We start from the raw sequence: 17,569 nt of genomic DNA on the forward strand, positions 1-17,569 counted from the left end.
GCAGCGATTCCATAGCTCTGGGAAGTGTTTGGGATAGGAAGGGAAGGAGTTGGTAATGGTTGTTTCTCTTGTGCTGGAACAAGTATGGGATGGGCTCAGCTCCACTCCTGTCTCGGTCCCATTCCCATCCCTGTCCTTGTCCCAGTATCTGTCTCCCTCCCCGACATCATCCTCAGTCACACTCCCATCCTTATTTCCACTCCTCTCTCTGTCCCTTTCCCCACTCCCCATCCCGACTGCTGTCCCATCCTCATCCCATCTCCATCCCCATCCCCATCCCTGTCCCATCCTCATCCCTGACTGCTCCCCATCCCCATCCCCATCCCAATACTTATTTCCATCCCTGCCCCTCTCCCTTCCCCCATCCCCATCCTAGACCCTATCTCTACCCCCGTTCCAATCCTTTTGTCCTGTCCTCACCCCAGTGCACATGCTGTCCCCATTCCCACTCCAGTTCCCGTCCCCCTCTCCCAGCAAGAGCTGCCAGAGGACACGGGCAGAGCCCAGCGGGGCTGCGCTTGGCAGGGGCCCAGCAGCCGCTCATTTCCCTAAAAGCTTCCCGATAAATTACTCCAGTTCTTGCTCCAGCAAAGGCACTTTGGCTTGGGCTTCACTATTGGGCAGCAGCTCCTCACCCCCACCCCGGGGACAGTGAGTCCATCCCTGCAGCATCCCTCGGGATCAGGTACCAGCCATCCCTGTGGGAAGGAGCCACAGCCCCGTCCTGCTTTGGAGTCCTCCTCCCGCAGCCTTTTCCCATGGATGAGCCCACAGTGGCTGTGTCCCACCCCGGTGATCCATGGCATTGTCACCTCCTGCCACTGCTGTAACACACACCCCACACACCCTGCAATTCCCAGCCTCCTCCCCTCTGGGAGTTAGGAGCTCCATGAATCCATGATATCCCGTGGGTGATGCCGGGCTCAGCCCGTCGGCCACACATCCTGAACTTTTTGTGGGAAAACCCCAACTTTAATGAATCCCCCTTGGCAGCCCCTCTCACCTCCCTCTGGACAAGCTGTAGCTCAACAGGGAATGCTCCTGCTCTTGCTTTTCAGCCTTTATTGGGAATTTCTGCTACCAGAGCAGCTCAACTCCTTGGGAGCAAGGAAAGGCTGTGGCTGTTGTGTTTTACACTGCAATTTTCATTTACAGTTGGGTTCCAGAGCTTGCCCTCAGAGAACTCTATCTAATTTAAGCTACATCTGGGGAGCCCTGAAGTTTGGAAGTGTTGGGTAAAACAACCCCAACTGGATCAGCTGGAAAACCCACCAGGACTGGAGTACAGGGAGCAGGAACAGGCCTGGGGGCTGAGCAAAGCACAGCTCCAATAACTCGAGGAACAGGGAAGGATTTGGATGTTGACTGGGGAAAAAATCCATGGAAGGGACTGGAGTGGGAGTTCCCTGATCTGCTGGTGTTGGTGGCCTCAGGTGTCCAGGAGCGTGTCCTGGCTGCCACCAGCAGAGCAGCCACTGTCCCCCCCAGTCAGTGGAGACCCTCAACATTCCCCAGGACTCTTCCTCTGTGCCAGGCTGGGGCACAGGGATGCACATCCAAGCTTGGAGAGAGCAGGCCCAGCTCCCATTCTGGAGCATCCCACAGCCCCTAGGAGATCCCCACTTCCCATCTCCTTGGGGGCAGGGTTCCCTTGCTCCAGGGACTCCCACCCATTCCCAAAGAGGAGCCAGCTGGGTGCCCTTATTAATCCACCTGTCCTCTTCTGAGCCCAAGCCCTGTGCTCCTGCTCTCCAGCAAGCCCAGGGCTCCTGCCTGGAAGGATAAAAACATTCTCTAGTTGGACGTAGAACTCATCCAGACTGAAGCCAAGGCTGTTTCCAGGCTGCTGTCACATCCAGTCCCTGCTCCTGTCAGAGCCACGTCCCAGGATGGGGCTGACGCTCCTGTGACAATTTGCCATCACATCCCTGCCCTGCTGGAGCAATCCAGGCAGGATTTGGCCACAGGCAGCTGGCTCCTGCCCGTGCTCTTCATGAATCTGGACCCACCACCTCTCTGCCCAGCCAAACCTGGAATGCTCTGGCAGTGGGCACAGCCCTCCTGGACAAACCCGCTGCCAGAGCTGCCTCCCAGGATGATGCTGGACAGGATCCCCCCTTGCCCCTGGAGCTGCAGCACCCTGCTCCCTTCCTGAGACAGCCAAGGGCCTCCCTCACCCCACACTTCACCAGCAAGGAGAGATGACCCAAACTCCCACTGTGGAGAAACCTTGGGATATTTCCCCTCCTTGCCCCCCACCTCCAGCACAGCAGGAGCAGGGCTGAGGGAAGCTCCCCAGGCTCTCCATTGGGAGCTCCAGCACCTGGACCCAGGAAGGGTCACACCCTGAGTTTATCAGGAACAAACACGGCACCAACACCCGAGGAAATGAAACATCAGTTCTAAAAGCCTGGGTCCTCCTCCAGCCTGGAACACAGAGCCCAGCACAGAGCCAGCAGCGATCTGAGGGGATGGATCCCACCCAGGAAATGGGGAATGTCGGCTCCAGGTGACAACAGACAGCCCCTGTGCAGGGCTGGAGCTGTGCTGAGCACACATCCCCATTCCAGAGCCAGGGGAGTGGCTCAGCCCACAGGAGGCTGCCGGGCCAGCAGGAACACGAACACGACACACGGAGGCTGCAACAGGCAGGAGGAGGGTTTATTGAAATAAAAGTGTGTATAAATAATCCTGTCCCTCTCCCAGAGCAGAGGCAGGCAGCCCCAGCCAGGCTCTGGGGGTGCCTCAGCCCCACTGCAGGTTGGGGGGCACTGGCCACCCCCCGGGCGGGGGGGCCTGCAGGGATGGGGGCAGCTCCTGCACTGGTGGCCAGCCCAGAGGGTACTGGAAGGGTGCTGGTTTCTCAAGAAGAGCACTGTGAGGGGAGATGGAAAGGGATGAGGTGAGAAGCAGTGTGTCAGTCTGAAACCAAGGCCAGGCTGGGGGCTGGGCTTCCCTGTGCCCCCTCCAGTAGCCCCCAAAGAGAAGGGGCCAGCAGAGGAGGGGTTTGGTTATCACCAAATGGGTTCATTCACACCCCCATCCCAAATCCAGCACCAGAACAGTTGTGTGACCATTCCCAGCATATCCAGGCAGCCTAGCAGTGTGTGCCAGTGAAAACAGAGGTGGGATCACTGAGGTGAGGGGGTCTGGGCTGGGGGGAGCAGCACAGCCCCCTGAGAGGGGCTCAGCAGGCACAGCTGCCAGGTGCAGGGGGCAGGGCTGCTCCCAGCCCCTCCATGCCCACTCCTCACACAGCTGAGTTGGATGAACAAACAAAACCAGCAGATGTTTCTTTCCAAGCAGCCCAAATCCCAAGCCAGCTGTGCACTTCCCAAAGGACAAGGACCCCTCGGAAACGGAGGAGCTGCCAAACCAGCGGGGTGTGTGCACCAGAGGACCCTTCAGCAGAGGGAAGAGGCTTCTCCCTCACCCCCCAGCCTGGGAATCACTCTGTCCCTGCCCCTCTCCTCAGCTTTACTGGTCGAGGCTGCTGCAAACACCACACTGGGATGAAGAAGCGCAGGAGAAAGAACCATCTCTCCCTTGCCTCCAGTTTGACCGGGGCACGTTTAAATTCATGGGAAACGTACCTTTTCCATTAATTCCCAAGTGCAGGAAGCTCATTTGTTCTCTCACACAAGCCCTGACAGCAACCTTGCAGCTTCTCAGGCCTCTACCTCCGATCCTGATGAATCTTTTTAATTGTTATGCCAGAAGAAATCTAATCAAACTCCTTTACATAACCCCGGGGAGAAGCAGCACCCTCCTCTCCCTGCGGGGCCGTGGCCCAGAGCCAACTACAGGAGTAGTTTTCCAGGAGCGTTTTCCAGGCAATTAGCACAGAGCAAAGTCACTTGGCTCAAGGTTTTATCCCTTCAGTGAGGATTCTCCAGAGCCCAGGATGAGGCAGGACCATGAGGACACACACCAGCCCCTCTAGGCAGGGATGTTTGGTGTCATCCCCCCAGCACTGTGGCTCAGGCACACGGTGGATATGGGGCAGAGGGAATGCTGCAAGGTTGAGCCATCACCTAATGAGCATTTCCTGAGCAGCAGGACTGATCAATAGGCAGGATGCTGCCTGGGTACTCAATTCCCTGGGGTCTCATGAGCTACAAGTGCTCTATCAAAGGTTTACATACAGCTGGAGCATTTTCAATGGCTGTCCCACAGGAATTCTCCAGTGGCCAGCAAGGTCAAGAATATTTCCTTTCTGAAGGTGTTAATGGGATCCCTCTCCTCTACCCACTTTCACACTCATGGAACTTGTGGCATCTCAGAAGCTTTGAGGCTTTGGATCCTTTTCTAATGGAAATCCATGCTCTATGTTTCCTTTGGAAATCGGTAAAAATCAATTCCATGAAATGTGGGGCTGGAGGGCACAAGGGGAGCACAGAGATGATTGGGAGAGGCTTTGGCAAGGCTGGAGAGAGGAAGGGAAGTTCCAATAGTTGGTGTTTAATTCCTGTAGCAGATGGTTTCTGAGCCTGCAGGGAGAGGGAGGCTGGAAAAAGAGCAACAATCCTGGAAATTTGTTTTGTGCATCTATGGAGGAAGCAGGGACCAAGTTCTGAAGGTCTGAACATTCCTCTGGGTATGACCAAGTTGTTCTGAAGGTCTGGAAATTCCTCTGGGAACAGTGATGGCTATCTTCCGTAAGAGCAGATCCACCCTATGTTCCAGGGATTCACAGGCAGGACAAACAAAATGGGGCAAGTGAAGTGGACAGGAATGTGGGCACCTCTGCAAGGCCAAGGGCAGCTGAGCTGAGGGACAGAACAATCCCAGAGCAACAAGCTCAGACAAGCACCAGAAGGAAGCTCCTGCCCAATCCAAACACGGAGAGGACGGGAACAAACAGAGAAAGAACAGAAGAGAGATTTGGCACCGGCCCAAACGTCATCCCATTAAGCCTGCGGCACAGTCAGGTGAGCCAGGAAACAGCCAGTGCCCCAGTCTGAATGGATCCTGTGAGGAGGAGCCAATTCCACCCTCCCTGGCAGGCAGGGCATGGGGGAGCTGTCAACAGATGAAAGCAGGCTCCTGACACTGAACCCTGGGCATTAATGAGCCAGCACAGCAGCAGCTCTGTCCTTCCAGGTGTGTCTGTGAGCTCTGCACAGAGCAAGGGCAGCCCTCTGCTGTGGCTTGTTCCCAAAGTGTCCCCTGGCAAACGGGGACACCTTTGCAGATATCCCTGGTGGGGCAGGCAGGGCTGCATCCACACACAGGCCCCTCATGAGTGCTGCCTAGGGGTGTTGGGAGCTCTCATGCCCTGCACCCTCCCCTGTCCCAGCCCTCCTGTGGGATCCCCCTTGCATCCACACCTGGATGATGCCCAGCACCCAGTACCTGCTGCTCTGAGCTGCACTCAGCCTCTGGGCTCTCTTGTCCAGCCAGTCCTCGATAGTGCCCGGTGGGATATCTGCTCCCTCCCTCTGCAGCTCCTTCAGCCTCTTCTCTCCTGCTTGAGAGAAAGATTGAGATCAGAGAGGGCTGGATCAGAGGGAGGGCCATGAGAGAAAGGGCCACCAGATCCTTGTCCTTTCACTCCATTAAACCTGCTGCTCATTACCCTGCACAGTTTCACAGGGTGGAGAGTGTGCACCATGCCTGGGCAGCCCCTCCTCCTCCTGTGCCCTCCTGCCATCTGATGCTTGGTGACAGCTGCAGCCAGGCAGAGCAGGGGACAAGAGCTAAACCAGCACGGTGGCAGTTTGGGCACTGAGGGGAGTCTGACATCTCCCTCCCAGGGCAGATCACCCTCATCCTTTCCTGGAACAGCCTCAGCTGGCCCTGAGCTGTTTCCAGAGCTGTGTCCCTCGAAGTGGCAGCAGCAGCGGTGCCATCCCTGCCCTGTTAGGTGGAAATGACAGGGACAGTGTCCGGATCGATGCAGCCTTGGCAGCCCAGGGAGTCTGAACAGTTCCGGGTGCGTATTCCAGCCAGCAGACAGATCCCAGAGCTGCTGTCAGGGCTGCTTAAGGAGCTCCCTGCCTGATGTGTCCCCAACCCCTTCACAGCCCAGGCAGAGCTGTCACCAGCCCAGGGGCAGAACCAGGGCAGAGAGAACCAGGGGACAAGTTCTTGTATTTAGAATCATGGAATAGTTTGGTTGGGGCTCATCCTCAAAGCTCATCCTGTGCCACCCCCTGCCACAGTCAGGGACACCTTCCACTGTCCCAGGCTGCTCCCAGCCCTGTCCAACCTGGCCTTGGGCACTGCCAGGGATCCAGGGGCAGCCACAGCTGCTCTGGGCACCCTGTGCCAGATCCTCACCGCATCAGAGGTAAGGATTTCTTCCATAAATCACAGAATTACAGAATCGATCAGGTTCAAGAGAGATCATTGACTCCAACCTATACCTAACCCAAATGTCCCCTCTTTCAGTTTGAGCCCATTACTCCTTGTTCTATTTCTCATGGTGGGTAGGAACAAGGAAGGAAACCAGTAGGAAACCTCTGCTGTTTACTGAATCAAGATTTCAACTCCTCCAATCACTCTGGAAGGGCTGTGTGGGCAGATGCCCACAGGCACCCCCTGGGGAGAAGGGCACGGAGCCAGCGTGGCACAAACCCACAGCTGCCCAGTTAGCAAAGCTCCCCAGTGTCCCCCAGCTCCAGGGAGGGAGCTGGTGCTGAACAGGTCTAGCAGGAGTCCTGACACAGCCACACTCCTGCCAGCACATCAGGGATGAGGACACGCTCCCAGCAATCCCAGCCCCAGCCTAGTGAAAACTTCCCACCTAACAGAGCAGGGAACTCAGAAAACCAAATGGTGACAATAAAAAGGAAGCAGAGGCAGCTGCATGTCATTCCCTTAGCCCTGCTCATCCACCCTTCCCCCTGGTCCCATTTAGGGATCAAGGCACCTGCAGCCGTGGCCCTCAGGAGCCTGCTCCACACCCACCCACCCTATGTCACACGTTTTAAGGAAAATATTATACCTTTGCAGACAGAGTGTGAAATTAATAGTGCTTGGGCAGAGTGAAGGATCACTTCATCCTACTGGTGGCAACCAATTATTCATCCGCCTGTTGAATACTAAATCAGGATGGCAGGGATGTGCTACACAATGAGCAGCCAGATGGATAATTTGTCATCCAGCCTTTTCAGCTGCTGCTGCTGGGCGGGGTGACAATGTGCCCAGTGCCACCACAGAAAGCCCGCTGTGGTCCGGCTGCTGCTCTGAGCCCACCGAGAAGGTTGGGGACAGCAAAGTTCCAGTCTCCCACAGCTGTTCCCAGGGATCAAAGCCCCAGCAGAGCTACCTGGGGTCAACCCAACCAGCTGGCCAGGTGGGGAGATGGGCAGGCAAGGAGCTCAGCCTGGAGAGCTGGGCACTGCTCACACTCAGCTGGCAACCTTGAGCACCTTATTTCCCTTTGTTCCATGTTCTTCCACCTCTTGAGGGACAGACAAGCAGTGTCTATGAGAAGCTTCAGTGAGGCAGGGAAGAAAACCATGGAGAATCTCTCCCACCTCTCTGTACCTCTGTGATTTCCTCTTCATCCAACTCCCAGCCCCAACAGAGAACAGAGCATGAACAGTCCAAGCTTCTCTGCTCAGAGCAGGGAGCCCCAAGATACCACACCAGGGATGGAGTAGCCACAACTTACGGTCCCAGCCAGAAAAGTTCACTGGATGCTGTGGAACCACTCTGGATTCGCACTGCCCCAAATGAGGCCCCAGATATCCACATCAGAAAGACATGCAGCTGTCTCCCTGTTCTCACAGCTCCAGGAGTTGCTGCTCCAGAGCAGTCCAAACCTCAGGCTCAGAAATGTGGCAGCAGGGACAGGCAGCTCTCCAGCTCTGCCCACTTTTAAGTTGTCCATGTCCCTCTGGAGCACACACATCCTATCCAGGGACCACCAAACACACCCTGAAACTGGAAATACTCCCTGAATGCCAACAGCTATTCCAAGAAGCAGCTCTGAAAGGCCTTTACCAGCCCTTGCTCCCCACACGTGCCCATGCAGCTGGACAGGTGTGAAGGTGCTTCCCCACTCCTCCTCACTGTGGTGTTTGCTGCAAAGTCTGATTACAGCCAATTGAAAGAGCATCTGTAGTTGTGAAGTGCCTCTAATGATGCCAGAGCAGGGTCCACACCTATCTTCTCTCCTCATGGGTTTTATTCTGGACAAAGGCACTGCTGTGTGAGAGATGGAACCCACCATACTTCTGGGGGGGTCACCCAGCAAGGCGATGCACAGGAAATCCCTCAGTTCCCACCCAGCAAAGAGATGCACATGAAATCCCTGGTGGATGATGTGGAACCCCAACTCCCCCAGAGCACAAGACCAGCACCAGAGCATGGCTGAGATGAGGCTGAGGAGCCCCTGCAATCGGAGCAGCCAAGCAAGTGACTGCCCTGCAGCCCAGTGTGAGCACTCCTGCTCCCTGCCCAGTTAAACCAGTGGATCCAGCCACCCCAGCAGGGCCCTCAGATCCCTGCGACCTCATGGACATCCTGCAAACCCTCCCCAGGTGTGGCCTCCTCTGGCAGCCCTGCCTGGCTGGAGCCACCAGAGCCCAGCCAGGCCCATCCTGCCTGCACCAGGGACACGGATTAGCGGGGAGCCAATAACTCTGAGCAAGGAGATGGCAATTTGACAGTGACTTTTCCTGACATGACTGTACTTAAAATGACAGCCTGGAAGTGTCTTGCTGATGAATGATGCAGCAGATGCAGAAGGCTAATGCTTTGATGGGGGAACAGCTGGGAATATGAGCTCCCTCCCTGCTGAAGGTGTAAACTGTTGCTTCTTGATGAGGATATTCTACAGGGTGCAGAGATGCTGATGCCAAAGTAGGCCAGGCTCCAAGCTGTTCTAGAACATGGAATCATCCAGAAATTTTCCTACTTAACCCACAAAACTTACACAAACTACAGGGTGAACTCCCAGCATTAAAAGGGCCAAATGTTAAGGATAATGCCATGTTTCCTTTGGCTGTGATAAAAATACTTCATTATCAAGGTGAGTTCACGGACACGGAGCTACCAATGCCAAATACTCACAGGGACTCAGGGACAGGTTCAATACTTACATGATAAAAAAAGTGTCATCACGGTTTAGATGGGTTAAAAAAAAGTCAGACAAGGCTTTGCCTGCACCAGAGCTGAGGAAAGGGGGGTTAAGAGCACTGTGGGCCCACCAGGAAAGTATCCCCTACCAGCCTGGCCACCCCCAGCATGGTCCCCCAAGGCTTGGGAAAGCTCTGGAGCTTCCAGCCTCTCAGCTCATCTCAAATCCCTGATGACCCCTGGCTCCAAAGCTGCCAAAATCTCCCAGCTGGGTCAGTGAGAGGCAGCCTGGTCCAGATTGCTCCAATCCTGCTGGCTGTGGCTTGGGATGGCTCAGAGATCCTGAGTGGGGATGCATGTGGGATATTACTGATGGAGGATCCTGTGTGAATTACACACCCTACCACTACAAGCTTGCCCTCAACTCTGCCCTCCTCATCCCCAGCACCTGGGACAAGAGTGCTTTGGCAGCTGAAGGAGTGCTGGGACATCCCCATGACAGTGTCTGGTCCTTCCATTCTGTCTGTTACAGGCTGTCCCTCTCCTCCAGCAAATCCTGCTGAGCCTTTCCCCACACCAAATCCCTCCAAACTCTCTGATCAGAGCTGGAGCCTGTGTGATGCACAAAACCTCACCATGAGAGAGGTGAGCAGGATTGAACTCTCCAACCAAGCACCCCCTGTGCCCTGGCCATCGCTCCTTCAGGGCTAATTGGTAAATGAAATGTTTGACTCCGGAGCACAAATGCAAGGTTTCCCAGTAATCTCCCTGGAATTGGCTCTCAGCAGCCAATCCTGCACTTACACCGACCCATTTGACACAAGTCAATACTCAATAACAAGTGTAATTGGCAAGGAAAGCTGCCCGAGCGCAGAGGAGCTGCCAGCCCTCCCTGCTCCGCTCCAGAGAGCTCCCACTTCTCCTGCAGGAACAGCCAGTGCCTGGAAATGCCAGAGGTTCCTGTGCTGCCACTCTGTGCACCCTCGGGAGCCCAGCAGAGGGGGGTCAGGCAGAGGCTCTGGCTGGAAGGTGGCTCTGGGAAAGGCTGGAGCACTCCATCCCCACCGTGCCATTATCGACTGCCAGCAGCGTTCAGAGATTGATCCAGAGTCACCTCGGGGGCTCTCACTGACTCAGCACAGCTCTGTGCTGCCTGCCTGCCTCCCCCTGGCTCCCCTGAGCTCTCCCTCCCCAAACAGGATCCCTCTGAGGGCCAGGAGAGGCTCTGCCCCACGCACACCCTCCTCTCACATCCCACACTTCCAACACCTCAGCCTGGCTTCGCCAGACTCCCGGCAAAACAACAGCTGGCTCCAGAGAGGATGTGGGCATGGGAGCTGCTCCAAGCTGGGCTGCACTGGGACACCAGGCTGGGGAAGGAATCCTTCTCTGCTCCACACTGTCAGGCCAGATCTGGGTGCTGTACCCACTCCTGGGCTCCCCAGTACTGAGACAATGGCACAACCCAAAATATGGGATTTTCTGTGAGGAATTTCTATTTAACTATTTTAAAAATTACACATTTTTATGAACCTAGTCAAACACTGGATCAGGTCACCCACACATTCTCCAGCCTTGAGATATTTGAAACACACTGGATGTAGCCCTGAACACCCTGCTTGAGTTCACCCTGCTTGCAGCATGGTGAGGATTAGATGATATCCAGTGGGGATTTCAACCATTCCACAAGTTCTCACCAACACCTCACTCACACTCCCTGGAAGTGTCCAAGGCCAGCTTGGATGGGGCTTGGAGTAACCTGGTCTAGTGGAAGGTGTCCCTGCCCATGGCAGGGGTGGAGTGAGATGAGCTCTAAGATCCCTTCCCACTCAGCCCAGTCTGTGATTCTGTGATTTTCTTTAACCACTAAAGTAACGGCTCCTGTGGAGAAAACAGAGCTACCACCTCTTTTCCCTAAAAGAAAAGTAGTTCCAAGAACGGTAGTCCCAGAATGAGAAAGTTCAAAAGTGCTCTGCAGGCTCCCAGCAGGGAGCAGCTGCCTTCCACCCTCTGCCCACACTTCACTTCCATCCAAAGCCACCCAAGCAGAGGCTGTTTCTGGATCCAGGACCCCTTTCACAGCCCGACAGCAGGACAGCTCTTCCCACCAGCTCTTCCCACGGGTGGAAGCAGCAGCTCCCTGGTAATAGCAGCAAGGTGGGGGGAAATCAAATCCATAAATTTAAGGGGATGTGATGTACCAGTGCCCTCTGCTGCTGACAGTTTTTATTCCCTGACTGAACAAAACCCCGAGGGCTCAGGAAGGCCACTCCAAACCCTTGCTTGCCAAGTGGTAGCAGCACTGCTCAGCTCCAGGTTTGTGTCTGTGCCAGCAGCTTAAGAGCAGGGAGCATATGACAAACTGCAGCACTTCCAGGCTCACACAGCACTGGGAAGCAGGAGGGATTGGCTGGCTCTGTGCAGGCAGCAAGGGATCACAGCCTGCACAACCCCCCACACCCCCCTGCAGCAACTCCCTCTGCAAGAGGATGCTCAGACATTGCCTTGTTGGAGGACTCACCTTGAACCTGGGCACTCAGCTTCTCCAGGTCCTGCTCTGTCATGTGGGAAAATCTGCAGTTGGACCCAAAATCACACTGTCCTGGAATGAAATAGTAAGATTTGAAAATTCAGTTTCAAAATTCTCTAGATTAGATAATAGGAAATATTTCTTCACAGAATGGGTTGTAAAACATTGGAATGGGCTGCCCAGAGAAGTGGTGCAGTCACCACCCCTGGAAGTGCTCAAAAAAGTCTGTGGATGTGACACCTGGGGATGTGGTTTAATGATGAACATGCTGGTCCTGTATTGACATTTGGACTTGGTGATCTTAAAGATCTTTTCCAACTTTAATAATCCTGGGAAAAGCCAGAGTCCCATGAGAACCACCCACAAGAGGTCCTTGTGCAAGCAAACCCAGACTCCATCACACCTGGATGCCAGACACAGGCCCAAGCCCCTCCCTCCAGCCCTGGGCTGGCTCTGGAAGGAGCTGCTCGAGCCCAGGCACCTCTTTCCACCTCAGAACTCCTCACCTGTTTGCAGAAACTTCCGACAAGGTTTCTTGGTTTGCTCTTCCTGCAGGATTGCAGCAGCATCTGGGGAGACAAGGGATGAACCCAGGTAAAGATCCTGGGCACGGCAAAATCCCACCATGTCCAGTCCCAAACTGGTCAGGGAGCAGGAGGAAGCAGAGGGACATGCAGGCAATGGTTTCACAGCCAGTTTAGCCCACTCCCACTGCACTCCTCAGGCTGGCACTAACACACCTGGAACTGTGTGCGGAGACAGGTCAGAGCCACACATGAGGGTTTCACCTCTGAGACTGCTTGATTCAGCAGCATCACGTGCTCAAATTGCTGGCACACACAGTGTATAAACCATCAGTGGTCATTTATTTTCTCTTCCCACTCCCCCCATCCACATCCATCACCCCCCCAGTCCCAGGAAAGGAGTGGCAGAAGCTGGGAGCACCCACCTCGGAATAAGTCGTACCAGACTCTCTTAGCCCGGAGATGCTGCACTCCATTGAGGTGTTTCTTCCTGTTGTGCAGGTTGTCCTGGAAGGACCTGTCACAGTAGTCACAGAAGTACCTTTTGCCCATGTCTCTCCTGGCAAAACACCATCAGCATGTCCTGAGGTCATCAGGCAGCTCCTCGGCACCCAGCCATGGGAGAGGAGGATCCAGGATTTACAGCGCCTGCTTCCAAAGGAGGAGAACTCAAATCACTTAGGGCTGGCAGGCAGAGAAAGAGGTGAGACCCAACAGTTTATATCCTTGTCCATCACAGACTGCTGGGCCAGGATCTGCTGCCTGTACATGGGAGAAAAGGCCTGATCTGCATTTATCTCTGTCACCCAAAGCAACAACAGCTCTGCTGGAAGGATTCCCTTCCCTGAGCTCAGAGCACAGAAAACAGAGAGCCACAGGCTGCAGGGAAGGTGCAACACAAACCATCCAGGGTGCAGCACAAACCATCCAGGGTGCAGCACAAACCATTCAAGGTGCAAACAGGAGGAGCTGGAGGTCCTGGGGACCTTTGACCAGAACCTCTATGAGCTGATACAAAAGAGGAAGGAAACTCCCCCGTGTCCATCTCTGCAAGGTAAGGAAGAAACTCAGGAAAGTTCATTTTATCCTCAAAGATAAAACAGAAGCTGATCTCACCTGTCCTGCAGGTGGGAAGCTGCATTACAAACCCTACAGGACATACTTCCTACAACCCACTGAGCCACCTGTTTTTTCCTAGACATCATGGATTGCTCTCCCCAGCCTATGGCACCAAGGTGTGTCTGCCCTGAGTACAGCACTAAGATCACAACAGAATTTGGGAGCTCCCACCTGTGCTGGGCCTGCCACTGTCAGTGCAGGTGAGATCAGCTTGTGTTTTATCCTTCAGGCACCTGTCCCCATCAGATGTCCCTGCTGGAGGTGCAACAAACACCCTGAAGGAGCTGCAAGCTCCCTCCAGAGGGATATAAAGGTACCTGAAGAATGGCAAAGATGGATGGACTGGGAGATAAACTCCAAAGCAATCCTCCAGGTTTTGACACTTTGACAGCTGAATGCATTTAAAGAGTGGCACAGAGACCAGCAAAGAAATAAAGATTTCATAAATAAAATGAGTCCAGAATCAATCACAGCCCCCTGGCTGACTCCCATGGCTCAGCATGAAGAGCAGAGCACCAGGCAACGCCTCAGAGCCTGGTGTGCCCAGCTCAGGCAGGGCTGCCAAGCCTCCTGCCAGACATCCATCCCAGCAGGAGCACAGCACCACATTCCCTTCCCTCCCCTGCTCCCAGGAACTGCTGCTTCGAAATCAAACCCCTGGAAATCTCTGAGGCCTCACACCACAAGTTAAAGCAAAGCTGCATTCGATGGGAAGACCTTCTGAGATTTTTAATATTGGATTGAAAACCTTCACACTGAAGGTAAAATGTTCAGATATTCCAAGTGAACTGGAATCCCTTTGAGGTTCCTTCCTGGGGGAGTGAGGACTGGCCATGCCCCGGCTGGGTGTGCTGGGACCCCAAAACCCCCATGCCCTGGGCTGATCCTGACCCAGCTCTGCAGGGCTTGAGGTCTGAAATTGTCCTCCTCCAGCCCAAGAATCCAAACCCAAGAGCTGCTTAATGAGCATGGAGCCATAAATTCCCTCATCCTTTGCATGCCTGAGTTTTGCAGCCAGGTTTGCAGCACTGTGGTGAGGCTGCTGGAATTCAGGAGGAACAAAGCTTTTAAATACTGAAAAATCCCTGTTCCACATGTTATTCCATAGTCTCCCAAAGTTCCTGGTGATACAGAAATCTCCCAGTCTCAGCTGCTGGCTCCTGTACTCCATCTCTGCAGAAGAGAATGCTGCAGACAGGGAAAACAAATGAGATTCTGCAGTGGTCCCACACAAGTTTCCAGAGATCTCCCAGGGAATTCTGCCTGCGGAAGCCCAGCAGCAGCCAGCCTTTGAAATCGTATTTCAAACTTTCCCTTTCATCACTCCAACAGCAATAATTGCAGAAGCTCCTTCCCCCTCCTCCCCCAACAACCAGGGCAGAAAGCTCCCACAGACTCCTGATCCCACATCCCACAGCTGCCTGCTCCCAAATTCTCCGAGCAATTCCCATTGCAGGGGACAGAGGGATTGTGAAAAGCAATTAGAGAGGTATCAGATTCTCCCTGAGACTTTCCCCTTCAGTGATTATACCCAACACTTATCCCCATCTTTTCAAGGATTCCACTGCATGGATGCTTTGCTGGGTTCTGCCAACTCTCTGCAACACCAGCACTTCCCAGCACTCTGTGAGTCCAGAGCAGTCAAAAGCTGCTTCTGAGCAGCACCAACCTATTTCCATCTCCCCAAACGGCTCCAGCAGTAAACAAAGAGCATTATTCAGCTGAAAACAGAGATGGCTCCTAATTAAATCCATCTTAGTCATTACGAAATAAAGTAAATGTAGCTGTTCTATAAAGAGCTGCCTCAGCCTGGCCGTTTCCTCTCAGCATCTCCAGCCCCTGATTTGCAGCTGAATCAGGGCACTCAGACCTGGGCCCACCGCAGCCATAAATGCTTCCAGCCAGGCTTTGTGCCAGCTTAAAAGTCTTCCTGAATAAATGCAAATTAAAATAAAAAAAACTCCAACAACCCAAGGCTTTATGTTGTATGAAAGTGTAAGAGCAATGCTGCACTGTGTCTCCTGGAGCCCTGCTGGGTGAGCAATACCCTGGTGTGAGGCACCTGGAAGGTGACAGAGAGGGGTTTGGGACAACTCTAGCCAAAATATCCTGGGCACCATCCCACATTTTCCCTGCTCCAGCTGCTGCCAGAGCACTCCACGCTGCTCCGTGTCAGCTGCAGATTTTATCTCTGCCCCTCGGGCCGTTTCCCCGAGCAGAGGGAGGAAGGTGACCCCGGCAGGGGCACAGACTCCTCTGTGTCTGGGGGGAGCTGCTGCTCTCCACAGCGGCCCCGGGAGGTGCTGCTGGGCCCTGACCTCAATTTCCTGCCTTCTCACAGCCCGGGCTCGGGGCCATCCCAGCCACTTCGGATACCCAGGCAGATGTGAATTAATTAAATCCAAGTGTCAGCCTTCTGATACTCAGCTGCCAATTTAAATGGGCTCCGGTCTGCAGGGAGACCTGGAATGGCAGCAGAGTCTGCCAGCACCTTCCCAACGACAGAGGCACAGATCCCGCTTTCCATTCCACCCAGAGGAGCCATGGAATCATGGAATGGTCGGGTTGGAGGGACCTTAAAGCCCATCCAGTGCCACCCCTGCCATGGCAGGGACAGCTCCCACCGAAGGAACAACTCCTTCCCAATATCCCACCTATCCCTGCCCTCTGGCACTGGGAGCCATTCCCTGTGTCCTGTCAGAGAATCATGGAATGGTTGGGTTGGATGGGACCTTAAAGCTCATCTCATCCCAATCCCTGCCACAGGTGGGGACAGCTTCCACTGGGAATCCAGAGCTTGATTTGGGATCAACACCAACCCCACCACACACAAACCATCCTGGTAGCAGCAATTAATGGGCAGCTGGAGGGGATTTGTGTTAGATAATCCAGAGCAGTTACATTTGAAAAATAAAAATGGAGTTTTTCTGAGTTCTGCTCTGTGGTGACCAGGGTCAGAACCCAGGGCACGGCTGGAGCTGGGCCAGGGCAGCTCAGGCTGAGCTCAGGGCAGGGTTCTTCCCCCAGAGGGTGCTGGCACTGCCCAGGCTGCCCAGGGAATGGGCACGGCCCCGAGGCTGCCAGAGCTCCAGGAGCCTTTGGGCAGCACTGCCAGGGATGGACAGGGTGGGGTTGTTGGGGGTCTGGGCAGGGACAGGGCTGGGCTGGATGATCCTGGGGGTCCCTTCCCACTCAGGATATTCAGGGGTTCCAAAGGGATAACACAGCACAGGGATGTGCCAGGCACCTTCCAGGCCTCCAGAACAAGCAGAGGTCTTGTCCTAACCCAGAAAAATCCCACAGATCCCCAGAGTCACTGCATGAGGGAAAAAATATGAATAAATCAGGAGAAATTACTCTGCAGACAGACTTTGTGCTACTTCTGAGGGGGTGGGACAAACAAAACAACAGAGCAGCGTCACTTGAGGGTCTGCTCCGGAACTTCATGGATACTCATGTAACAACAGCCCTGTGGGGAGACAGCCTCAGTGTCAGGATTCCCCTGTCCCACCCCTGTCTGTTCTGCCTTCCTAAATCCAAATTTACCTCTCTCCTCTCTGTGCTAGAGTCACCGGGGGGCTGCTCTGCTCTCATTGAGGTAAAAAAGAGAGAAACACAAAGAGAGGGGCAGCAAATGGGAACGTTCCCACTTCTGTTCTGCCACACAGGGCCAGGTCCCACTCCTCCCGAGGCCTCTGGAGCAGCTGTCAGAGGTTCTCTGGCCCTGGCACAGAGTGTCCAGGATGCCCCTGGATCCCTGGCAGTGCCCAAGGCCAGGCTGAACAGGGCTGGGAGCACCTGGGACAGTGGAAGGTGTCCCTGCCATGGCAGGGGTGGCACTGGATGAGCTTCGGGGGTCCCTTCCAACCCAACCATTCCTCAATTCATGAGCCCCACACCCCTCTCCCACTCCCCCGACACTGACGCCAACCTCCTTTTGCAACTCCAAACCCCAAAAAACACCCCAAAAACCACCCCAAATCGCCTCCCACCCAGCTCCCGGGGGTCAGCTGAGGGCAGTGACCGCAGCCTCCTTCCTGTCCCTGTCACCCCTGGCCGGACACCCTGGCAGGGCAGGGCAGGGCAGGGCAGGGCACATACCTCCACCTGGGCATCGTCCCACTCGTCCAGGCGCACCGACTTCACCTTGCTGACCTGCGGGATGCTGCGGTGGATGCCCGAGCAGCTCAGGCAGATGAAGATCCCCAGGCTGTGGGATGCCCAGTCTGGGTCTGGAAGCAAAAAGGAAAGAGGGAATTGCACTCAAGTGAGCTTTTGGATTCAGGGCAGCAGGAGGGAGGCAGAGACAGGGCATGGCAGGGGGGGTCAGGAGCTCAGGGCATGGCAGGGGGGGGGGGGCGGCACC

General features: G+C 54.8%; 1 protein-coding gene across 2 annotated transcripts; it reads right to left on the reverse strand.

Annotated features, from left to right (window-relative positions):
* Positions 1-2,640: 2,640 nt before the first annotated feature.
* Positions 2,641-12,735, reverse strand: ZMAT5 (zinc finger matrin-type 5). 2 transcript variants are annotated; one of them, XM_005427587.2, is made up of 5 exons: positions 12,510-12,735; positions 12,067-12,129; positions 11,552-11,632; positions 5,356-5,467; positions 2,641-2,875 (listed from the first exon to the last, which is right to left on the reverse strand). In XM_005427587.2, exons 1-5 carry the CDS (start codon positions 12,634-12,636, stop codon positions 2,746-2,748), a joined length of 513 nt encoding a protein of 170 aa, XP_005427644.1. In that variant the 5' UTR covers positions 12,637-12,735; the 3' UTR covers positions 2,641-2,745. The 2 variants fall into 2 exon arrangements, with proteins under 2 accessions (XP_005427644.1, XP_030918339.1); XM_031062479.1 differs by having other exon boundaries at positions 5,356-5,470.
* Positions 12,736-17,569: the final 4,834 nt, after the last annotated feature.

The sequence above is a fragment of the Geospiza fortis genome, unplaced genomic scaffold (genome assembly GCF_000277835.1).
Source record: "Geospiza fortis unplaced genomic scaffold, GeoFor_1.0 scaffold224, whole genome shotgun sequence".
Classification (NCBI taxonomy): Eukaryota; Metazoa; Chordata; class Aves; order Passeriformes; family Thraupidae; genus Geospiza; species Geospiza fortis.